Source organism: Euphorbia lathyris, chromosome 1 (genome assembly GCF_963576675.1).
Source record: "Euphorbia lathyris chromosome 1, ddEupLath1.1, whole genome shotgun sequence".
In the NCBI taxonomy this organism is placed as follows: Eukaryota; Viridiplantae; Streptophyta; class Magnoliopsida; order Malpighiales; family Euphorbiaceae; genus Euphorbia; species Euphorbia lathyris.
The window spans coordinates 26,254,444-26,275,042 of record NC_088910.1 but is presented as its reverse complement, the minus strand read 5'-3'; the positions used below and the strand labels follow the sequence as shown (position 1 = coordinate 26,275,042).

Genomic DNA, 20,599 nt, shown 5'->3' with positions numbered 1-20,599 from the left:
AAAATTTAATATTAATATTTTATTTATATAAGAAAATATATTTTTTTAAACATACGTTAGAACATATATTTTAACTTTTAAAACACGAACTATGAAGTTTAGAACATACGACATATTTTTTAGAACATACGTTATGTTTTTTAGAACACGTGTTATGTTTTTTCGAACATGAATTATAAATTATATTATAGAACAAATGCAAAAATGATCCAGATATCTTCTAATTTTTTTTAGAACATTATACTTAATTTTTAGAACACAAACTATAAACTTTAGAACATACGCTATGTTATTTAGAATATGAGTTATAAATTATATTATAGAATAAATGCAAAAATGGTCCATATAATATTTTTTAAGTAAAAATATATTATATATTTTAATAAATTTCATGTTAATATTTTATTTATATAAGAAAATATATTTTTTTAAACATACGTTAGAACATATATTTTAACTTTTAAAACACGAACTATGAAGTTTAAAACATACGACATATTTTTTAGAACATACGTTATATTTTTTAGAACATGCGTCATGTTTTTTCGAACATTAGTTATAAATTATATTATAGAACAAATGCAAAAATGATCCAGATATCTACTGATTTTTTTAAAACAATATACTTAATTTTTAGAACACAAACTATAAACTTTAGAACAGACATTATGTTATTTAAAATATGAGTTATAAATTATATTATAGAACAAATGTAAAAATGATCCATATATTTACTGATTTTTTTAAAACATTATACTTAATTTTTAGAACACAAATTATAAAGGTTAGAACGTATGTAATAATATTTAGAACATCGTCCTTAACATTTAAAAACATAAATTACAAAAAATATAGAGGAATTAAATAAATAAAAAATTGGAGCATGTTTTTGGATTTTTTGTTCTATTAATAATTCATTATTATGCACATTTTTTTTCTATTAATTATGCACATTTAATCGATATTAATAAGTGCATGTGTCAAATATTAAACAATAGAAGCTACATGGATAATGGTATATTAATCAGCGAGCTCCATAACAAACAAGGGAAACAATTAGCTCAGTGGTAAGTAGCTTGGAGTATGTGTGAAGTGGCCAGGGTTCAAACCCCACCAACAGCATTCCGTTTTTTTTAATTTTTCTACTCAAAACGACGTAGTTTTGAGTGGTTCTCACCTAAGGAAGTGTCCTCACCTAAAAAAGGATTCTCACAAGAGCCCTCTCCTATATATATATATATATATATATGGGCAATCATGTTAATAGTAAAACCTGTGTCTTGTTGAAATGAGACATGCATAATATTTAAATAAAGAGCAAAATCTGCAAAAATATCCCCTCTCAAACAGTTAGTATTAATTATTGGATGCCATGGTGGTTAATTAATCATCAACTAGGCATTCATAATTAAATTAGTGTCCTGGACCAGCTTTCATGCCCCCATCCCATCTACATAACATTACATATTAATAATGCAAATAAAGCTGTGATCCTTTTTCATTATTGCTGCAATTATATACTACCTTGGAGATGTGGCATGGCTCCACCTTCTGCATAGACCTACCTAGCTAGCTATTCTTTCTATTATTACACATTTATTAACATTAAGGATTACCCTTCTCTTTTATGCAAAGACCACAATAAATAAATAAATTAAGTACAATTTACCTCTATGGTTTTTGGCTAGTGAAGGTATACCCTGGTGTAAGAAATGGTAAAATTTTATCCTCAACGTTTCCAACGTGAAACAATTTTGAGTTCAGGCAAACTCAGCTCATATGGGTTGAGCTTAACAAATTTCGGCCCTACCCAGACCAAGACGAAACCATCTTAGTTTGGATTGAGGCGAAAAAAAAAGGGATGCAGAACCTTTCCTCTGCTGGGGTACAATCAGAACCCCGCGTATAAAGATAGGGAGGTGGGCATGAATTGAACCACTCATTCCGATGGTCGAGGGTGCACTAGTACCACATGCTCCCTGTCTCCAACTTTGGGTGCATGTAAGGTCCCGTTTTATAAGTTTTGTTATTTGAACTCAAATTACTCTATGTACCGTTATCTGTGTCCAAAATTGCTACAAGTTTGAAACTTTAACGATAAAAGAGTATCAATTTTTACGTTAGGGGTATATCTGGGTTTCGGAAACTTTGGACCTTATTCCAAATAGAAAAAGAAACTCATGTCTCTTGTGGCACGTGCAGACAAAAGCATGAGTCACTATCATAAAATTACCTCCAAACAAGCCCTATCAACTCAAGAGGATTCATAACCTTATCTCAATTAGAAAAAGAAACTGCAGCATATTGTAAGACTTTAGAGAAAATAGACCAGAATTCAACTGAGACACAGTAAGTAATAAAGCTATTGAATAACATAATAATGGCATCCCTAAGTTGCCATTTTCGTTTCAAAATTCATAACATTTCAAAAAAGGTCAAAGCTAAGACTTTTATCTCCTGCTCAGCTCAGCCTGCTCAAAGCAATATCAAGGTAACAATTTGTAACTCTTTGCTTGTTTAATTTTCAAGTACAACTTCAAATGAAGAACCCAACTTTTGGTGGGAAACAGGTGATTATAAATGGAGCTGCTAAGGAAATAGGAAGGGCTGCAGTTATTGCAGTGACTAAAGCTAGAGGGATGGAAGTAGCCGGTGCTGTGGATAAGCATTTCGTAGGAGAAGATATCGGAAAGGTTATCCATTATTCTCTTATACTTCGCTAGTCGAAGACAGTACCATTAGGTCAAAGATTAGTAGATGTTATACTTTATTTTGAGGATTTTGATTCTTCTGCCTATTAATCCCTTTTCTACCTCTATGTATCTCAAAGTAGCTATGTGACATGGAAGAGCCACTAGAAATACCTGTGATGAATGACCTCACTATGGTACTAGGTTCCATATCTCAGGTAAATAAACATATTCATATTCCAAATTACCATATTATGCAAATCAATGTTCATCGTATTGAAGTATGCCATTTATGAAATGCAGTCTAAAGAAACAGGGGTAGTTATTGATTTCACTGATCCTTCTACAGTTTATGACAATGTAAAGCAGGTTCATCATCTTTCTTCCAGCTTCATTAACTTTTGAAACGAAGAATGTGTAAAGTTTTTCTTGTTTCATTATATTCAATTGAAAACAACAAATCATACCTCCCTTTTTATTTTCCTGTTCTGCTAGGCAACAGCATTTGGCATGAAAAGCATTGTTTACGTCCCACGAATTAAACCAGATACAGTTGCTGCATTATCCGCACTCTGCGAGAAGGCCAGCATGGTGAGCACAGGGTGAGATATTATTACAGAGTCAATTTTTGTTCATACCATTTTCTTAACCTATGGTCAGCACTCAATTTCACCTGTAGTCGAACATTTGTTACTTCCAATTTGACGAGTTTAATTGGGCTGCATCATGACAGGGGTCGCTGATAGCACCAACTTTATCCATAGGATCCATACTCCTCCAGCAAGCTGCCATTTCAGCTGCCTTCCACTACAACAATATAGAAATTGTGGAGTCAAGAGCACAAGCAGGAGTAAGTGCAAACACAATCTACATAAACATATAGATGGATGTATATAAATATATGTAGCCAAGAAGGAATCCTGTAATTAACGAAATTTTCAAATTGCAAGAAAGTAGATAACAAGTTGAAAGAGTGAAGCTACAATCAGTCCATCTTTTATAAAAATCTTGTCAATATCTATTTAGAATTACACACACACTCATGAACACAGTAAGTGCTTTTTTTGTGAATCAGTTCTTACAATTAAGCCAATACTTCAATTCAATTACCTGAACCTTGTGATGAAGCATTAGAAGTTTAGAACATTATTTTTCATGCTCAGGACCTTCCATCACCAGATGCATCCCAAATTGCAAAAAACCTCTCCAACCTGGGCCAGATCTACAACAAAGAGGATTTATCGACAGAAGTTCTGGTAAGAGAGCCACATAGATGCAAGAGTTATAGACTACCCTTTGTGATATCAAAAGAAATATCCAAAAAGACAAACTTCAAGTATAATGAGATGACTTGTTTTACTTTCATCCTGTAAGGCCAGGGGCCAAGTATTGGGAGAAGATGGTGTTAGGGTGCATAGCTTAGTCCTACCAGGGCTTCCCTCCAGCACAACTGTTTACTTCTCTCGCCCAGGAGAGGTAAGCTTTCTGGTTTACTTCTGACCATTGAAAGCATTATACTGAATAATACCCATATAACATGATAATTCAAGGTATTTACTATTTTTCACAACAGCTATATACTATCAAACATGATATCACAGACGTGCAATGTCTCATGCCTGGTCTACTTCTAGCAATTAGAAAGGTTATTCGCCTTAAGGTAACCATTTGCATGATTTTCCATTTATTTCTTGTGCTTCTACCTTCAGCCCGTTTTTATGTAAAACAATTATTTGCCTTCGCTTCTGCTGCAGAATCTGGTGTATGGCTTGGAGAAGTTTTTGTAAGAAACTTGATTTCTTTAATATCGTGGTGGAATTTAATCCTGGGCAAACCCGTACATCAGCTGAAGAAACCAAACCACATTTTCCTGACAATATTTGAGAAAAGAAAGGCTGTGGCAAATTGCGCGGAGCAGAAACGCGATGAGTTGGGGAGAAGTCAACAATTATTTCCTGTCAACGCATAATGTAATTTAAAGAATTACAGGGAGATTTCAAAGTTTTGGATTTCAATGAGAATAAAACAGGAGGAATACTTTTTTTAAGGCATTCACATAGTAATTCGAAGTGAAAACAAGAGATGTCTCTGGAAAATCACATAAAGCCTTTTTAGCAATTCAACAGTTCTTTCCTTCAGTTTATCCAATTGCCAACCATGTGGAACCTTAGTGGTATAATCCCAAGAAAGCTATTATACACATTCTGCATTAATCCGAACATATTTGCAATTTGATTTTCAGAATTACAAAATGTACTGCTCAGGTTAGGATTCACATCCAAGCCTAATCCAGTAAATAACATGAAATGGGATCTAACATAGCCCTAATTCCAACTCTGTAAGACATCCCCCAGTTGGACTGATAGTCCCTATTCTGTTGAATTATCATTTCAATACAAATAAATCATCTTTTTCAATGTCAAGAATATACAGGGCAGGTTTTGCATATCAGAATTCCCTAGAAACAACCTGACTTCTCCATGCATATGAAAAGACAGGCAAATTTGCCGTTACCTGTATAGTTGAACCGGTCCAAATGTTTGTTCCTATCCACATCCAAGAGTACAAAGTTAACTACCACTTTTCATCATAGAAATGCTAAAACGGCCAAAAGCTTCATAAATGATGATACCACAAAACTTTAGTTGTTTGATGCAACAATTTATTAGCAATCTGTGCACGCCCTCCTCAGCCAATCACTTTATCTGTGCAGCTACAACCCTTCATGGACAAAAACTTCCTCACATCAGTGCCTAATAATATCTAACCACTAGAACTCAGTCAACATACAAAAAGCTGTATATACATATATGTGCGTGCGCGCGTGCGCGCGCGTGCGTGCGCATGTATATATACATGTGTGTGTATGGGTTTCAGACCAGGATACCTCCGCCTCTTTTTGGAGGAGGTAGCAATTTGGCCTAGAGCCAGTTCGTGAAAGCAAAGATAACATTACATTCTTATTGTAAAATTCACCAAAATAAACCTCAATTTCAAATCACTACTCAAGGAATGCAAAGAGAAGCTATTATATTAGTTATATAAGAAATATCAGGAGAAATTTACCATATTCCTTTGAAGCAGAAGCAGGAACTGTTTTATCTACCTCAGATGTATTAAGCCCTTGAAATTTTATATTGGAGTTGATTATAAAAAGATTAATCCCCTTCTGGAACTAGAATTTATTAAAATATAATGACTTAAAAGACAGACTTAATTCACTTGACTTTCCAGTGGAAGTATTGCTTACTATTTATTTCCAGGCTGACTTTTCAAGAAGGTTTAAAATAAGTAAGAAATGTTGGCCAACAGTGAATTAGAAATTCTATTTTCTCTACAACAGCTAAACCTAAATTAAACTAGGAAAACTAATAGTCATTTTAATTGGCACCTTCAAGCAAGAATTTATGCTGGCAGGCATGAAACATAGACATAAAGCAACCTTTACATCGGATACTGGTGATTGAATCAATTAGAAAAATTGATAGCAAATATGTTAAAATTCCCAACATACATCCTCACCTCCAAATTTGTTCGCAATTGCTCTTATCCAGGCTCTATCCTTATCACTATAGGCGTACCCACTGCTTGAAGCCAACAAGACGAAACCTTCAGTCTCCATTTCATTGGCACTTTGTTCTCTAGCTTGTAGCACAGGTTCTACCATTAGTGAGCGAGTCCCTCTTGGAAGCATCCCCCATAGTCCAAATTCTGAATATTGATCAAACCATCATATTATTTCCACGGGAAAAATGGCTAAAAGAATTACAATTGCAATGTGAATAACAATGCCTAAAATGGAGGATTGGATCTATTCTCAGGCATTGTCCACGGGAGAAGTTACCAGCATAGCGATTTAAATGCTGAAACTTCATAGTTTCATGTGGTCCAGAGGCCATCCTGGAAATGAACCAGAGATCTCGCCCACGAAGTAAATCATCGCACCAAAGCTCCAACCAATTTGGAGAGGCTCAATAGATTCTATTTTAGGAGTGATTCATCCTTCTAGAACACAACTACCAGTTAGTCCTAATTTCCTAGACATGTGCCCCACTAATCAGAAGAGTTACAATAGCTAAAAGATGGTGTCTGGCATAGTTAAGCCATAGATCTCCAACAGAGGATATCTTGATCAAGTGAGAGAACTGGGGAATTCTGTATGACCCAATATATTTGACAAGTTGCACTATCAATCAAACCAAATTGAATGTCTTCTCCAAGTCCCCAGGATGCATATTAATGAAAAGAACTTCCGGATTCTTTGGTTCCTAGATAAACAATTGTTCTTTGTGATCTAGCAACTTAGTTAACAGTATCTTCCAATATATAACTTGTACCACTAATCTCCCTTTATTTAGTTTTTGGATACCCATTATTTGGTTTTTGATAAGTGTTGCATCTCATCCAAGAAGATCCACTTAAAAATTCTACAAATTTTCTTAATAAAGAAAGGAAGATGCATAATTTACCTGTAGTTTGTGGAAAATAAAGGGTATCCTTCAAGTCAGTCAAACCAATATTTTCAATCTCTCTCTTGAACCAGTCAATTACTTGAGCTTTTGATAGATTCTCAGGAGTATTCCAATATCCACGAACACATAGTTCACCTTGAATTGATATCAACTGGAACATGCAACAACAAACACAAATTAACAATTGACAGAGAGGTCATGGGTTCGAGTCTTAGTAGCGGCCTCTTGCCAAAGAATTGGCAGGGAAAGGCTTGCCCCCAATACACCCTTGTGGTAGGACCCCTCCTCGGACCCGCCGCCCTTTTATACATGGATAAAAAAACTTAAAATGACATTCAACTTCAAAATTAGTACTTAGAACCTCTAATCTATGCAACTTTCCATAGGTTAATTCAATTTTGCTAAAAAATACTAGAGAATGTACCACAGCTGTGGCTTTTGTATTTCGCAATAAAACATAGGATGCCCAAGCCAAGTCCTCCTTCTTAGTATCGGAGTCCGACAACAAAAAAATTTGCTCGGAACCCTCAGGGACATCTGCAATATCCAGTTGAGTAGCACCCTGCAATACATTTGACATCATTTGCAACAAAATTCGATAATATAACTGGTAATAGTTCAAATCAACTCCAATGTATTACCTTGAGAAATCTTCCAAAGAAAGGTAGTGCAATAGAGAATGCTGCTAGAGAAAGACCCAAAGCCTCCGTTCTCTACAACAAAAACTCAAACAACTAAGACACAATTACCAAATCCCGATAAAAAATGATAATAAAAAACAAGCTTACTAGCTGCGAGGGGCTGGTGGCAGAATTAGAACCCAGGAAATGGTTCAATAGCAAAAGCGATCCGAAGCCGTAGCCTATCCATCTGGGTAAGTAGGATTCGTCGAATCCAGGTATCCCTGAAATTCCCAACTGAAAATAAGGTTTCTTTCATTTGAAAGTAGAAAAGAAGAAGCTATTGTAATTTTACCAAATGTGAAGCGAAGAACGGAAAGATTGAGTTCCTGCTGCTGATTTTTTGTTGATTGTGAATTGTGGATACGAGGATATGGGGTCAAGGGTTTTGCAGTGCTTATGGCGCGAAATTGGGGACGGATTCTCAACTGAATTAGCGGGTGTATTAGATGAACGCTCATATTTAGCTCAGTTTCTTTCCGTTGTTTGGGAATTCAGAAAATTTGGAATTTCTGATTCTAAAGAGACTCTTGCTCCTCATTTTTGGACTCCGAAACTACATACATACGGCTTTAGCCCAAGCCCAACTATATAATCTAACTACGGATATTTACACGGAAAGTTAAAGCAATAATTTGAAGACTTTTTTTTTTTAACCCAAAATAATGCATTTTATAGATGAATGAGATTTGCATCCTCAAAAATAGCGTTGAATAGCCAATCTGGCACAACTAAAGATAAAAAATCGCTAGCATTGGAATAGGCCTGCCTAGCTACCAAATGAGCAGCCCTATTCGCTAACCGACTAACAAACGATACTGAGAAAGTAGGATTAGATTTGATGACTAGTGGAGAATTTCCGATAGGTATCCGTCTCTGTGGGGGCGTCGTTGGGTTCGACGGGGGGAAGCTCCGATGCCAAAGTCAGTATAGAAGAACAAGAGAGTAAACTGAATTGACAAAGGGTGAGTGAATGTGTACCTTGATAGCTCGAGATACTAGCTATATATAGTCATGAAGTTGTAACCTTTAGTAACTAGAAAGTCTACATTAATGCTCCATTAATGGTGGTTACTGATTCCCTTTAAGCATGTCCGTTTAGGAAATTGATTGCTTATTAATGGTCTTTAGTGCGGGATCGGCTCAGCTGTTTCAATAGCGAATTAGGCGGTTACGGCGATTCGCCTCTTAGGTTCGCCTGCGGATCTCTTGTGGTGAGATGTTGGTGATCCGCCTATCGGATCCCTCTGTTCAATACGCTATGATACGCCAGTATCAGGTGATCAACACGTGGCCGTTTTAGGCAAATATCCTTTTTGATCCTTGATAATATCACAATGTTATCAGAAGCCCCCCTAAAGTTTCTTTAAAGTCCTTTAGGGCTTTTGAGCTTCTTCGCGCGCCGTCATGATTACATGCATTAATGGTCACTCTGTTCCATGCCAATCGATGGGTGACACGTGTTGTGGGCGCGCCGTTCGAGAAGAGAGAAAACGTCTTCCTTCTTCTTCTCTTTCTCTTTCTTCCTCATTTGCTCTTCTTCTCCATTTTCTTTTGCGTTTTCTTTGCTCAGAGCTTTTCCTGGAGTTTCAGAGTTTTTCGAAGTTTTTACTTTCATGTAAGTTCATCTTTTTCATTCTATTATTTATGAATGTTTAGGAGCTCTTCTTCATCCTCCGAATCGACCTTTGAGCTTTTTAATTTGACCTCTTCCTCCGAAATCGTAGTTAGCTGGACTACATCTTCATCGGAGAGTTCTTATTCCTCTGAAGCTACAGTTAGCTCTAACTTGGCTGAGTTGCGTAACTCGGCGCGTAATAGTGGTCAAACTCGTTCGAGTAGAATTCAAAACCTTTCCACCCCCGTTACCAATACTACTCCGGCAATAGATTTTAGGCGACTTTCCGAGATGGTGGCTTCTTCTTCTGTTCCGCCTAGGAAAAAGGCACCCCGTGCGGAGTCCACTTCCTCTCGCATGAGTGCCGCGGATCTGGCGAGTCGCTTTCCGTGGATAAATAACTATGAGACCCAGTTGGCGGCTGCCCATCAACGACCCGCCTGTCCGCCAAGCGGATATCTGTCTGTATATAGCAGTCATGTAGAAAGAGGGTTCCGACTTCCTCTTCCCAAGATGATGGCGGATATTCTTGCCTACTTTGACATCACTGCCAACCAATTACATCCAAATGGCTGGTTAGATCTAGCTTTTGATTGTTATCTAGCTTCAAACTTAGGAGTAGTGTGCACTCCTCGCGTCTTTCGAACGTTTCATAAACCGTCAAAGCGAAAGTCTGAGTCTTTCCTCACTTTTGCAAAGTTTGGAGCATATTCGCCGTTTAGCGGCAAGATGTCTAACGTCCATCTTTGGGACGAAAAATTCTTCTATGTAAAGATTCAAGAGGGCGAGTCTTTAGGCTTCCCCTCGTATTGGAATGCCAAACCTCTGCACATGGCGGGAGACATGCGCATTCTGACTGATAGTGATGAGGTAGTGGCGGAGCTCATGAAGAGTGTCAAGGCGGATGCTTGGACCTATACTGATGCCTTGGACTTCATGATGAATGACATACCTTTGATTCGCCGAATATCCTTTTTGATCCTTGATAATATCACAATGTTATCAAGATTCAAGGATAACTCGACAATCATGAATGAGCGTTCCAAACTCAGAATATCCTTTTTGTTGGACAGAATTGCATCAATAACAAGCTTGACATCTGATTCAAATTCAACATGTGTATAGTGCATAGAAGCAAGCCAGATCATACGTGTGCACAAAGCTAATGCCTCGACCACCTTAGGTGCTCTAATACTAGCAATACAACTGCTACTACAGAACAGAAAGGTTCCTATGTCATCTCTGATAACTGCTCCCATACCGCAGCTACCATTTTCCTTGAAGATAGCGTCGTCGACATTGCACTTCACTGATCCCCTTTCTGGTGGCTTCCATTTTATCCTTTCCCGAGCCTGGTTGAAATCATTGTTTGCTCAGTTTTGTTCAGATACAGACGGACCAGTCACCTCTACTACTGCCCCGACGGATGATCTAGGCACTGCGGATGCAGTCCTGGATCCTGTTTCCATAGACGGGATAGGTGGTGCGCTCGTTCCAAGGTGACGTCGTTGTCTACAATCCAGCCGAGATCCAGAATTCACCCCTGGCTTATTCTGCTGGTAAGCCCGCCAATCCCGCAATTCATCAATGCCATGACGCCAGCTAATGTCCACCGGCCACCATGTCAAGTGCCAAAGGACTCTGTTACGGTGATCCCAAATGGCCTTTAAAGCACAGCAGAGTCTGTCAATGAACTCCAGATTCGGTCCACAAATTGCCTGCAATAACCAATCTGCAAAATGCATCCCGTTTGTTTGTGGGATTGGGAGGCTAGCTATTCGCCAAAGCTCACCTGCAAAACAACAATCAACAAATAAATGGTTATCTGTTTCATCCTGCTCCACACACACACAGGGCATTCGATTGTGATTGGTACGCGTCGTTGGGCCAGTCTAGCCCGAGTGGGTAGGCTGCCCGAGCAAATTCACCATATAAATAGCTTCAGTTTGGGGGGGCATATTCAGACTCCAAATCCTCTTCCATCCTTCATTCACTAACCTCTCCTCTTCCACCTCCAAACCAGCAATATAACCCGAATGCACATTGTAAAAACCATTTTTAGACCAGTTCCAGACTCTTCTATCCTCACTGACAGTGAAAGGCAAGATAATGTCACAAACGGCATTCACTTCAACTTCACTAAAGCACCCCTTCAGTTTGTCCACATCCCATCCCCTCCCATTTTCAAGTAACAAATCGGCAACTCTTAGATCTTGCAATCCAGGGACCATAAAGGAATTTATGCAGTACTCGCTAAGTTTTGGTATCCATGCATCCTTCCAAACTCTAATTGAACTACCATCTCCCACCTTCCACATTAACCCTTTTCTAAGTATACCCAGGCCACTCCAAATACTTCTCCAAACCATACTAGGATTATTGCCTAATTCAGAGAAAAGCAAGTCTTCTCGCGGGAAATATTTCGCTTTGAACATTTTACTCACTAAAGTATTTGGATCATGTACTAATTTCCACCCCTGCTTACCTAATAGGGCCAAATTGAATAAATGCAAATCTTTGAAACCTATGCCCCCGAATTCTTTAGGGTGGCATAGCCTGGCCCAATCAAACCAATGAATGCTTTTTTTCCCATCAGGTTTCATACCCCACCAAAAGGAGCTCATCATTTTTTGCAATTCATCACAAGTAGATAAAGGTAAGAGGAATATACTCATACAGAAGGTAGGTAGAGCATGTGCCACTGACTTTAACAACACCTCTTTGCCTACCTGGGATAAGAATCTAAAGCTCCAAACTCCAAACTTTTTCCTCAGTCTATCAACCAGAAAGCTAAAAATCCTCTTCTTGGATCATCCAATTAGCAAAGGCAAACCCAAATATCGGCCTGTATCCAGAGGTGCGTCAACCTTCAATATTCCTTTGAGCTCGTTCTGCAAAGTAATTGTGACATTCACACTAAAGAAAATACCGGACTTGCTCAAATTCACAGCCTGACCAGAAGCCGTCTCGTATTCAGACAATATACTCATTACCTTTCTAACTTCATTCACTGTTGCTCCAAAGAACAGAAAACTGTCATCAGTAAAGAATAAGTGTGTGACTGAGGGTGCCCTTCTACAGATTCTACACCCTGAAAATAAACCCTCACTTTCAGCCTTCGTTATCAATTTAGAGAGAACTTCAGCACAGAGTATGAACAGGTAGGGAGAAAGTGGGTCACCCTGCCTAAGCCCCTTTCTAGGGATAATTTGATTAGAACATTCTCCATTCACTGACACCTTATACCTAACCGTTGTTATACAAAGCATCATCCATCTGATCCAGGTCTCATGAAACCCCATGTGAACCATCACCAATTTCAAGAAATTCCAGTCCACCCTATCATAGGCTTTGCTAATATCAATTTTCAGGGCAGTCTGCCCAGAGGTTCCCCTACTCTGCCTTTTCATAAATTGAATGCTTTCAAAGGCCACCTGCACATTGTCAATTATTGACCTTCTAGGGACAAAAGCAGATTGAGTTTCCCCAATTACTTGTGGCAGAGCACCCTTCAACCGGTTAGCCAAGGCCTTTGCAACAATTTTGTAAAGCACATTACATAGGGAGATCGGCCGAAAGTCCTTAAGCATTCTGGGGTTCTCAATTTTGGGGATAAGCACAATTGTAGTGTCATTTAGATCAGGTGGGAATTGCCCATCATTTAGCCATTTCGCACAGGCTGTTCCCAGCTCCCTTCCCATTGTATTCCAAAAGGATTGGAAGAAACCTGGATTTAGCCCATCAGGGCCAGGGGATTTGTTTGGGCTCATAGAAAACAAGGCATTCTTGAACTCCTCTATCTCAAAAGGAGCCGTGAGCATGTCGTTTGCCGATGTGTCGATTACTGCTTCGATAACATTCACTGCGTCTGACCCGACCATCCCAGTTTTTGTGAAGACCGACTGAAAATACTGTTGTGCAAAACTCAACATATCATTCTGATTATCAACAATTGCCCCCCTTCATCACAAAAGGATGCAATGCGATTCTGTTGCCTCCTTGCTTTCACACTAGCATGAAAAAATTGAGTATTTCTGTCTCCCTCAGTCAGCCAAAAGGACTTAGCCCTCTGCTTCCAGAACCTCTCCTCTACTTCCAACACTTCATTGAGTTTTCTTTTGGCAAATAAAAATTGGGCAATTGAAGTCTCATCCCATTTCCCGTCTAGAGACTCCATTTGACTTCTCCATTTCATACATATATGATCTCCGTAACTAGGGATCCCCTCAATTTGTTAAAAAGTTTAATTGGTTCTCTGAACTTTTAAAATATCCAGACAGCTTTATAAATTTATATAAAATATCCAAATAGTCCCTTTAATTGGTATAAAATGTAATCATCTAATCATTCGGTTGCAAAAAAAAGTAAGTTACACATATAAGATGTGCTGCATGCGTCTTGAAATGTTATTACATAATTCACAGAATAAAATTAAAACATATAAAAAATGAAGTTCTTACTTGTTCAAATGTAAAATTTGTATTCTCGAATATTAGAACTGCATACCTCAACAGGGGCGGATCTAGAGTGGGCGGGGAGGGTCAGCCGACCCTCCGGCCCTCCGGAACACCCTTGAGGAATAGTGGTTCAGCTCTGAGCAGCCCCCAAGATAGTTAAAATTAGTAATTATAATATAGGACGTGATAATATGACATAAAATTAAGTTTGCATAGTTGGTTTTAGTGGTAAGTGAAAGAACTTCCACATCCAGTTGGTCTCATGTTAGAATCTCACTCTCTCCATTTTTTTTCCCTTAAACCTCATTCTCCTTATTATTTTTAATTGTAATTTTTTTACTTTAAATTGACTATTTGTATCTTAGCTCTTAATTAGTAATATTAATTTATAGGGATAATGTAACCCCCTCACTTGGATCACATGATATCTCACACAATATCAGTTATAGACATGCTTTCAATTCTCAATCATATAAACTTCAATCTCATATAAACTTTACATATTATACACAAGAGAAAGCATTTACAATTTACAATACACGTTTAAGTCATTATCCTGCATAGAGGATTTACAAAACAAAAGTACATCACAAGACTCCAAAATGCCTAGATGAGAATGGACTGACACTGCTGGTGCAACCTTAAGCAAGAAGAACTCCACCTAACCTGTAAAATCTGTTGGCAAGGGGTGAGCTGCCTACTCAATAAACATATTACGCATATATGTATATACAAAAGTAATGTAAAGAGCACAAAGCAAAATATATCATTAGTACCAAGTTAGAATTTATTCATTTGTTTCACTTATTATAATAATACTTATTTTAGAAAGGCCTTGTTGTACTTAAACAATATATATAAAATGGTCCTTGGGCCCAATCTGTATTCCAGCTCACTAAATTCGGAATACAATCATCTGTGCTACGGAGGAGTTACACTCAACTCACGTACTCATATATCTCAACACATGTGCTTCCGGCTCACAGTATTCGGATAGCACTCTCAACTTGGACCATTTCACATATCCATCTAAGCAAGCTCATATTCGTTTATAATCCAACCATTATTCAGTTCCAGTATGTGCATAAGGCTCAACATGCCGTATTTACTCATAACACTGCAACATACTCAATCATATCACTTTCTTATCAATAATAACGTATCACAAACACTCAAACATTATTCACATCATTCACATCAGATTCAACTCACACTCAACAAGTCACAAGGAACAATACATTCATACACATATATAAGCAATATGCTTACCGTCGCACTTGGTTCGATCTATTCAACACGATCGGGTGTGTGTTCAATTGCACCTTGTCCTCCTAATGTCACATAACATTTATACCATTAGCCTTAACATAAACTTAATGACAATATACACTAATGAATGCTCTATGATTTACAAGACACTAACTCCACAAAGTTCATGCAATCTAATCCTTTTGTCTTAGATCATCACATGACCTACTTGCACACATTCTGCCATAACTTTCTCTATATGAATCCAAATGTCCTGTTTCTTGAACCTACTGAAACTAGAAATATATGGGTATAACATATCCAAAATTCACATTAATATCACTTCTACACAATATATGTCATTCAAAATGATTATGTCCTATTTCCAGCCAAGAAACAGACTACCCAGATTTGCATCTACCATAATTCACTCAACCTAGCTCACACTAAACACAATGGATTGTCAAATCCTTTTACAGACATATACTTCAAGTAGTTAGGAACACTTTTTTATAAATAAACTTTCCTAAATTATGACTTTAAGGTCCTCCAAATGCTACATCAACATGGCTGCCTCACATGATATTCCATTTCGAGGCAGGCATGATCCATCTAGGTTTTCTTCCTCTATATATGGAATTAAAGTCCCATATTTTACAGAGGGTTTCATAACACATATAGGAACATAGTTTATTCTTTATGTATCTTCAAATTCGAACAATATCAATATGAAAAACATGCTCCAAAATGACTGAAAGCAGTACCCTAGATTTCTGTTTAGGGCACTTAATACATATATTTCATTTGGACAGCCTATAACCACTTTAAACAACACCAAAACTCAACAAACTCAATCACAACTCATTCACAACAAATCCTATAATCATACCTAGGTATTTCAGAATCTCCAACTCATAGAAAACAAGCTAAAACAACATACTAACCTTCAACTTGTGTCTATCACCTAGTATGCTTCCTAACTTGACTTGTTTGGATTGAAAATGGAAGAAATTGGAAGATTTTTCTTTGGAGGGTGTTAGGACATGAAAAAGTAAGGTTTGCTGAAGCTTTGGTCGAAATTGTGGCTGAATATCATAAGGATTGAGTTGTGCACATCCTTTGTAAAATGAAGAGGTGTATTGTGTCTTAATATTGGGGTGACACCTCATGCTTGCTCACAAACCTCAAATTCAGCCCTCCTAAATTGTAAGTTAATCAATTTAGGACATATAAATTCATTCATTCATTCATTTAAGTCCTAACTCAATTAACCAATCGTTACATCTTAACGACACACTAATCGCATTATGCATACAAAACTTCTACTGACAATGAGATGAATCTAAAAGGGTAAATTCCAAAAAAAACCTCTGTGGTTTGATGTTGTTCCAAAAAAAACCCTTGTGGTTTGGTTTTACAAAAAAAAGGACCGTGGTTTCGCCGTTACCCGAAAAACGGAAATTGGCTTAACAGTGTTAAAGTTGCTGACGTGGCAAGGGGTAGAGTTGGAAAAATATTTTTTTTTATTTTTTTTATTTTTCTTTTTTCTTCTTCTTCTTCTCCTTCTTCCTCTCTTCTTCTTCTTCTTCTTCTTCTTCTTCTTCTTCCTCTCTTCTTCTTCCTCTTACACAGATTAGAAGATTTGAGCTTTGAAAATCACTTAATCACACTGATCACGAAATTCAAATCTTCAACTGGATCTCAACCAACATCTCGGAATAACTAAATCAACAAAAACAATAAACAAAAAACTGCAAAACAAATTCGAACAGAGATTTTCCAGATCCAATCCATTTAGAAACGGATGAACCTGCGGCAATCGTTTTATCCAATTGAATTCAGGAACAATCTTTTTTATGTCTTTCTTTTTAATTAATATAAACTAATTGAAGTCATCGATCTGTGCGGCGGTGCCATGGATCTGTGCGACGGTGAGAAGAAAGCTAGGTTTCAGCAAAACCCAATCGCGTCCATCTTTTCTCTTTTCAAATCATTTGGAGAAAAAGCGAGCCCTCTTAGAAACCCTGCGGTGTGAAGGAGCGTTTTCGTATCACGTCTTTTCTTTGAATCGTCTCTGGTTTTCTGTCATTTTTATTTTGGTATTGAGGGATAGCTTGGAAAAAATTAAGGAACAAGATGGCTTAAAAAAGGATTCAAGTGAGTAACGCATAAGAAAGAAAAACAAAAGCTAATTTTTGTTTGCTAGTTGTTGAGGTGCTGTCTATTAAATTTTTCTAAATTGAACAACATCTTGATGCCAGAGTGGTTTTGATTTTGTTTTTCCTGCAGGAGAAAAATTCTATCTGAATATGTTTTATAATAATTAGCATTGAAGATTATTTTTGGTGGGCTCTTGATGATTTGAAATTTGAAAAATTCTATCTGAATATGTTTTGCTAAACTTGCTGGATCTGGAAATTTGAAATCTGGAAAATTTCCAGATTTCTAGAAAATTTCCAGAAATCTGGAAATTTTCCAGATTTCCGACAGAAATTAAATCTGGAATTTTCCAGATTTCTGGAAAATTTCCAGAAATCTGGAAATTTCCGAAACTTAAAAAAAAAGAAAAAAAAAGGTAGAAGGAGGAGAGAAGAAGAAGAAGGAGGGGGAAGAAGAATAAGGAAGAAGGAAGAAGGAGAAGAAGAAGGAAGAAGGAGAAGAAGGAGGAGAAGAAGAAGGAGGGGGAAGAAGAATAAGGAAGAAGGAAGAAGGAGAAGGAAGAAGGGGAAGAAGAAGGAAGAAGAAGAAGGAGGAGGAGAAGAAGAAGGAGGAAGAAGAAGGAAGAAGGAGAAGAAGGAAGGAGAATAAGAGGAGAGAGAAAAAAAAATTCGAATTTCCAACTCTACCCCTATGCCACGTCAGCAAATTAACGGTGTTAAGCCCATTTCTGTTTTTCGGGTAACGGCGCAAACCACAGTCCTTTTTTTTGTAATAACAAACCACAAGAGTTTTTTTTGGAACAACATCAAACCACAGAGGTTTTTTTTGGAATTTACCCAATCTAAAATGTATGTATTCAATTTCGTCCCCGAAATTCACTTACCGGAAGCTTCAAATAGGTAAGGATATTGTGTCCTCATATTTTCTTCTACCTCCCAAGTTGCCTCATCAAGTGTTTGATTATGACTCCATCTCACCTTAACCATTGGAATTTCACGGTTTCTGAGTCGTTTCATTTCTCGTCCCAAAATCTCTAAAGGTTGCTCACGAATAGTCAAGTCTGTGTTCACTATTGCAATCTCAGGTTCAGGAATCATATGACTTGGGTCTGATCTATATCTTCTTAATACTGACACGTGAAATACATCATGTATTAAAGACAATTCTGGTGGTAAAGCTAACCTATAAGCCAATGGTCCAACTCTCTCAACGATCTCATAAGGCCCGATGTATCTTGGATTCAACTTCCCTCTTCTGCCAAAACGAACTATTCCTTTCCATGGGGATATTTTTAAAAACACTTTATCTCCAACTTTATATTCCATCTCCCTTCGGTGCTGATCCACATAGGCTTTCTGACGTTCCTGTGCAGCTTTTAAATACTTCTTTATGACATTGATCTTCTCAACAGTTTCCTGGACTAACTCAGGTCCTTCCAATTGCCTCATTCCTTTAACATCCCAACATATAGGGCTTCTACATGGTCTTCCATATAATGCCTCATAAGGTGCCATGCCTATACTCGAATGATAACCATTATTATAAGCAAACTCCATAAGAGGTAAATGTATATCCCACTCACCTTGGAAATTAAGAACACAAGCTCTCATCATATCCTCTAAGGTCTGAATAGTTCTTTCTGATTGTCCATCTGTCTGTGGATGAAAAGCTGTACTGAAATGCAATTTTGTTCCCAAGGAGTGTTGTAAACTGCCCCAAAATCTAGATGTAAATCTAGGATCACGATCTGAAACAATAGATATAGGTACTCCATGCAATCTCACAATTTGTTCCACATAAAGTCTAGCCAATTTATCCATCGAGTCTGTCTGTTGAACCGGTAGAAAGTGAGCAGATTTTGTAAGTATATCCACTATCACCCATATACTATCGTGTCTACGCCTTGTTCTTGGTAATCCCATCACAAAATCCATAGTGATCCTCTCCCATTTCCACTCTGGTATGGTTAAAGGTTTTAGTTTTCCCACGGGAGCTTGATGTTCGGCTTTAACCTGTTGACATGTCAAACATTTGGAAACAAAATTAGATACATATTTCTTCATTGTAGGCCACCAGTAAAAAGGTCTCAAATTTCTGTACATCTTTGTCATTCCTGGGTGCATAGCATAAGGAGAATTATGTGCTTCCTGTAGAATTTCTGATCTTAAATCTGCTACATCTGGAACACATAATCGACTACCTATCATCATAGTTCCATCATCTTCCATGGAAATATCAGGTCTTTTACCTTGTTGTACACGATCTCGCATTTTCCGTAAATAAGGATCATGCCATTGTGCTTCTTGGATCCTTTCTTTCAAATCTGGTTTTACCCGTAGTGTAGCCATCAAACCTGTTACTTCATTTACTTCTAACTGCACATCCATGGCTCGCATCTCCACTAGTGAATTTAAACTATAACTCTTCATACTAGCCACAATATCAACACTCTTTCTACTCAAAGCATCTGCAACCACATTAGCCTTTCCTGGATGGTAATCTATTGTACAATCATAATCTTTTAATAGCTCAATCCATCGTCTTTGTCTTAGGTTCAGCTCCTTTTGTGTAAAGATGTACTTCAAACTCTTATGATCAGTGAGAATCTGAAATGTCTCCCCATATAGGTAATGTCTCCATACCTTCAATGCATAGATGACTGTTGCCAACTCTAAGTCATGTGTGGGGTAATTCATCTCATGAGGTCTCAGTTGCCTAGAAGCATATGCAATGACTTTCCCATTTTGCATTAGAACACATCCCAAACCTTGTCCCGAGGCATCTGTATAAACAACAAAGCCACCACCTTCAGAAGGTAACACTAACACTGGTGCAGAAGTCAATCTCTTCTTTAGTTCCTCAAAGCTTTGGTGACATTTATCATTCCACTGGAATACAACTCCCTTTCTCAGCAATTTAGTTAATGGACCTGCAATCAGAGAAAAACCCTCTACAAATCTCCTGTAATAACCAGCTAACCCAAGAAAACTCCTAAGCTCTGTAACGTTCTTTGGCGGTTCCCATTCATCAATAGCTTTAATTTTGGAAGGGTCGGGTTGAACCCCTTCACCTGACACCACATGACCAAGGAATACAACTTCATCCATCCAAAATTCATATTTGCTCAGCTTTGCATACATCTGATTATCTCTTAAAATTTTCAAAACAATTCTCAAATGTTGTTCATGCTCACCCACAATCCTTGAGTACACTAGGATATCATCAATGAACACCACAACAAACTTATCTAGATATGGCTGAAAAGTCTTGTTCA

At 37.6% G+C, this 20,599-nt stretch overlaps 2 protein-coding genes across 9 annotated transcripts; one reads left to right on the top strand and one right to left on the bottom strand.

Annotated features, from left to right (window-relative positions):
- The first annotated feature begins 2,254 nt into the window (after positions 1-2,254).
- On the top strand, positions 2,255-4,828 carry LOC136225951 (dihydrodipicolinate reductase-like protein CRR1, chloroplastic). 3 transcript variants are annotated; one of them, XM_066014182.1, is made up of 10 exons: positions 2,262-2,491; positions 2,571-2,693; positions 2,834-2,908; positions 2,994-3,059; positions 3,186-3,281; positions 3,424-3,540; positions 3,854-3,946; positions 4,065-4,166; positions 4,264-4,350; positions 4,445-4,580. In XM_066014182.1, exons 1-10 carry the CDS (start codon positions 2,381-2,383, stop codon positions 4,475-4,477), a joined length of 903 nt encoding a protein of 300 aa, XP_065870254.1. In that variant the 5' UTR covers positions 2,262-2,380; the 3' UTR covers positions 4,478-4,580. The 3 variants fall into 3 exon arrangements, with proteins under 3 accessions (XP_065870238.1, XP_065870254.1, XP_065870246.1); XM_066014166.1 differs by having other exon boundaries at positions 2,255-2,491; positions 4,264-4,828; XM_066014174.1 differs by lacking the exon at positions 2,262-2,491 and having other exon boundaries at positions 2,569-2,693; positions 2,831-2,908; positions 4,264-4,828.
- LOC136225966 (protein COFACTOR ASSEMBLY OF COMPLEX C SUBUNIT B CCB2, chloroplastic) lies at positions 4,447-8,380 on the bottom strand. Of its 6 annotated transcripts, none has more exons than XR_010687406.1 (9): positions 8,138-8,380; positions 7,951-8,066; positions 7,804-7,875; positions 7,587-7,724; positions 7,160-7,313; positions 6,205-6,401; positions 5,323-5,411; positions 5,205-5,236; positions 4,447-4,645 (listed from the first exon to the last, which is right to left on the bottom strand). XR_010687406.1 is itself a non-coding variant. In XM_066014196.1 (7 exons), the coding sequence occupies exons 1-7, from the start codon at positions 8,301-8,303 to the stop codon at positions 5,379-5,381; spliced, it is 876 nt and encodes a 291-aa protein (XP_065870268.1). In that variant the 5' UTR covers positions 8,304-8,380; the 3' UTR covers positions 4,893-5,378. The 6 variants fall into 6 exon arrangements, 2 of the variants coding, with proteins under 2 accessions (XP_065870268.1, XP_065870284.1); XR_010687415.1 differs by having other exon boundaries at positions 6,213-6,401; positions 8,138-8,379; XR_010687405.1 differs by having other exon boundaries at positions 5,205-5,411.
- Between the last annotated feature and the right edge of the window lie 12,219 nt (positions 8,381-20,599).

Coding starts and splice junctions, on each gene's coding strand:
- LOC136225951 (XM_066014166.1), top strand. CDS start 2,381: ATGGCATCCCTAAGTTGCCATTTTCGTTTCAAAATTCATAACATTTCA. Junction 3,282..3,423: donor TCTGCGAGAAGGCCAGCATG/GTGAGCACAGGG, acceptor GCATCATGACAG/GGGTCGCTGATAGCACCAAC. Junction 3,947..4,064: donor ATTTATCGACAGAAGTTCTG/GTAAGAGAGCCA, acceptor TCATCCTGTAAG/GCCAGGGGCCAAGTATTGGG.
- LOC136225966 (XM_066014196.1), bottom strand. CDS start 8,303: ATGAGCGTTCATCTAATACACCCGCTAATTCAGTTGAGAATCCGTCCC. Junction 8,067..8,137: donor CGTTCTTCGCTTCACATTTG/GTAAAATTACAA, acceptor TGGGAATTTCAG/GGATACCTGGATTCGACGAA. Junction 6,402..7,159: donor TTATTTTCCACAAACTACAG/GTAAATTATGCA, acceptor ATCAATATTCAG/AATTTGGACTATGGGGGATG.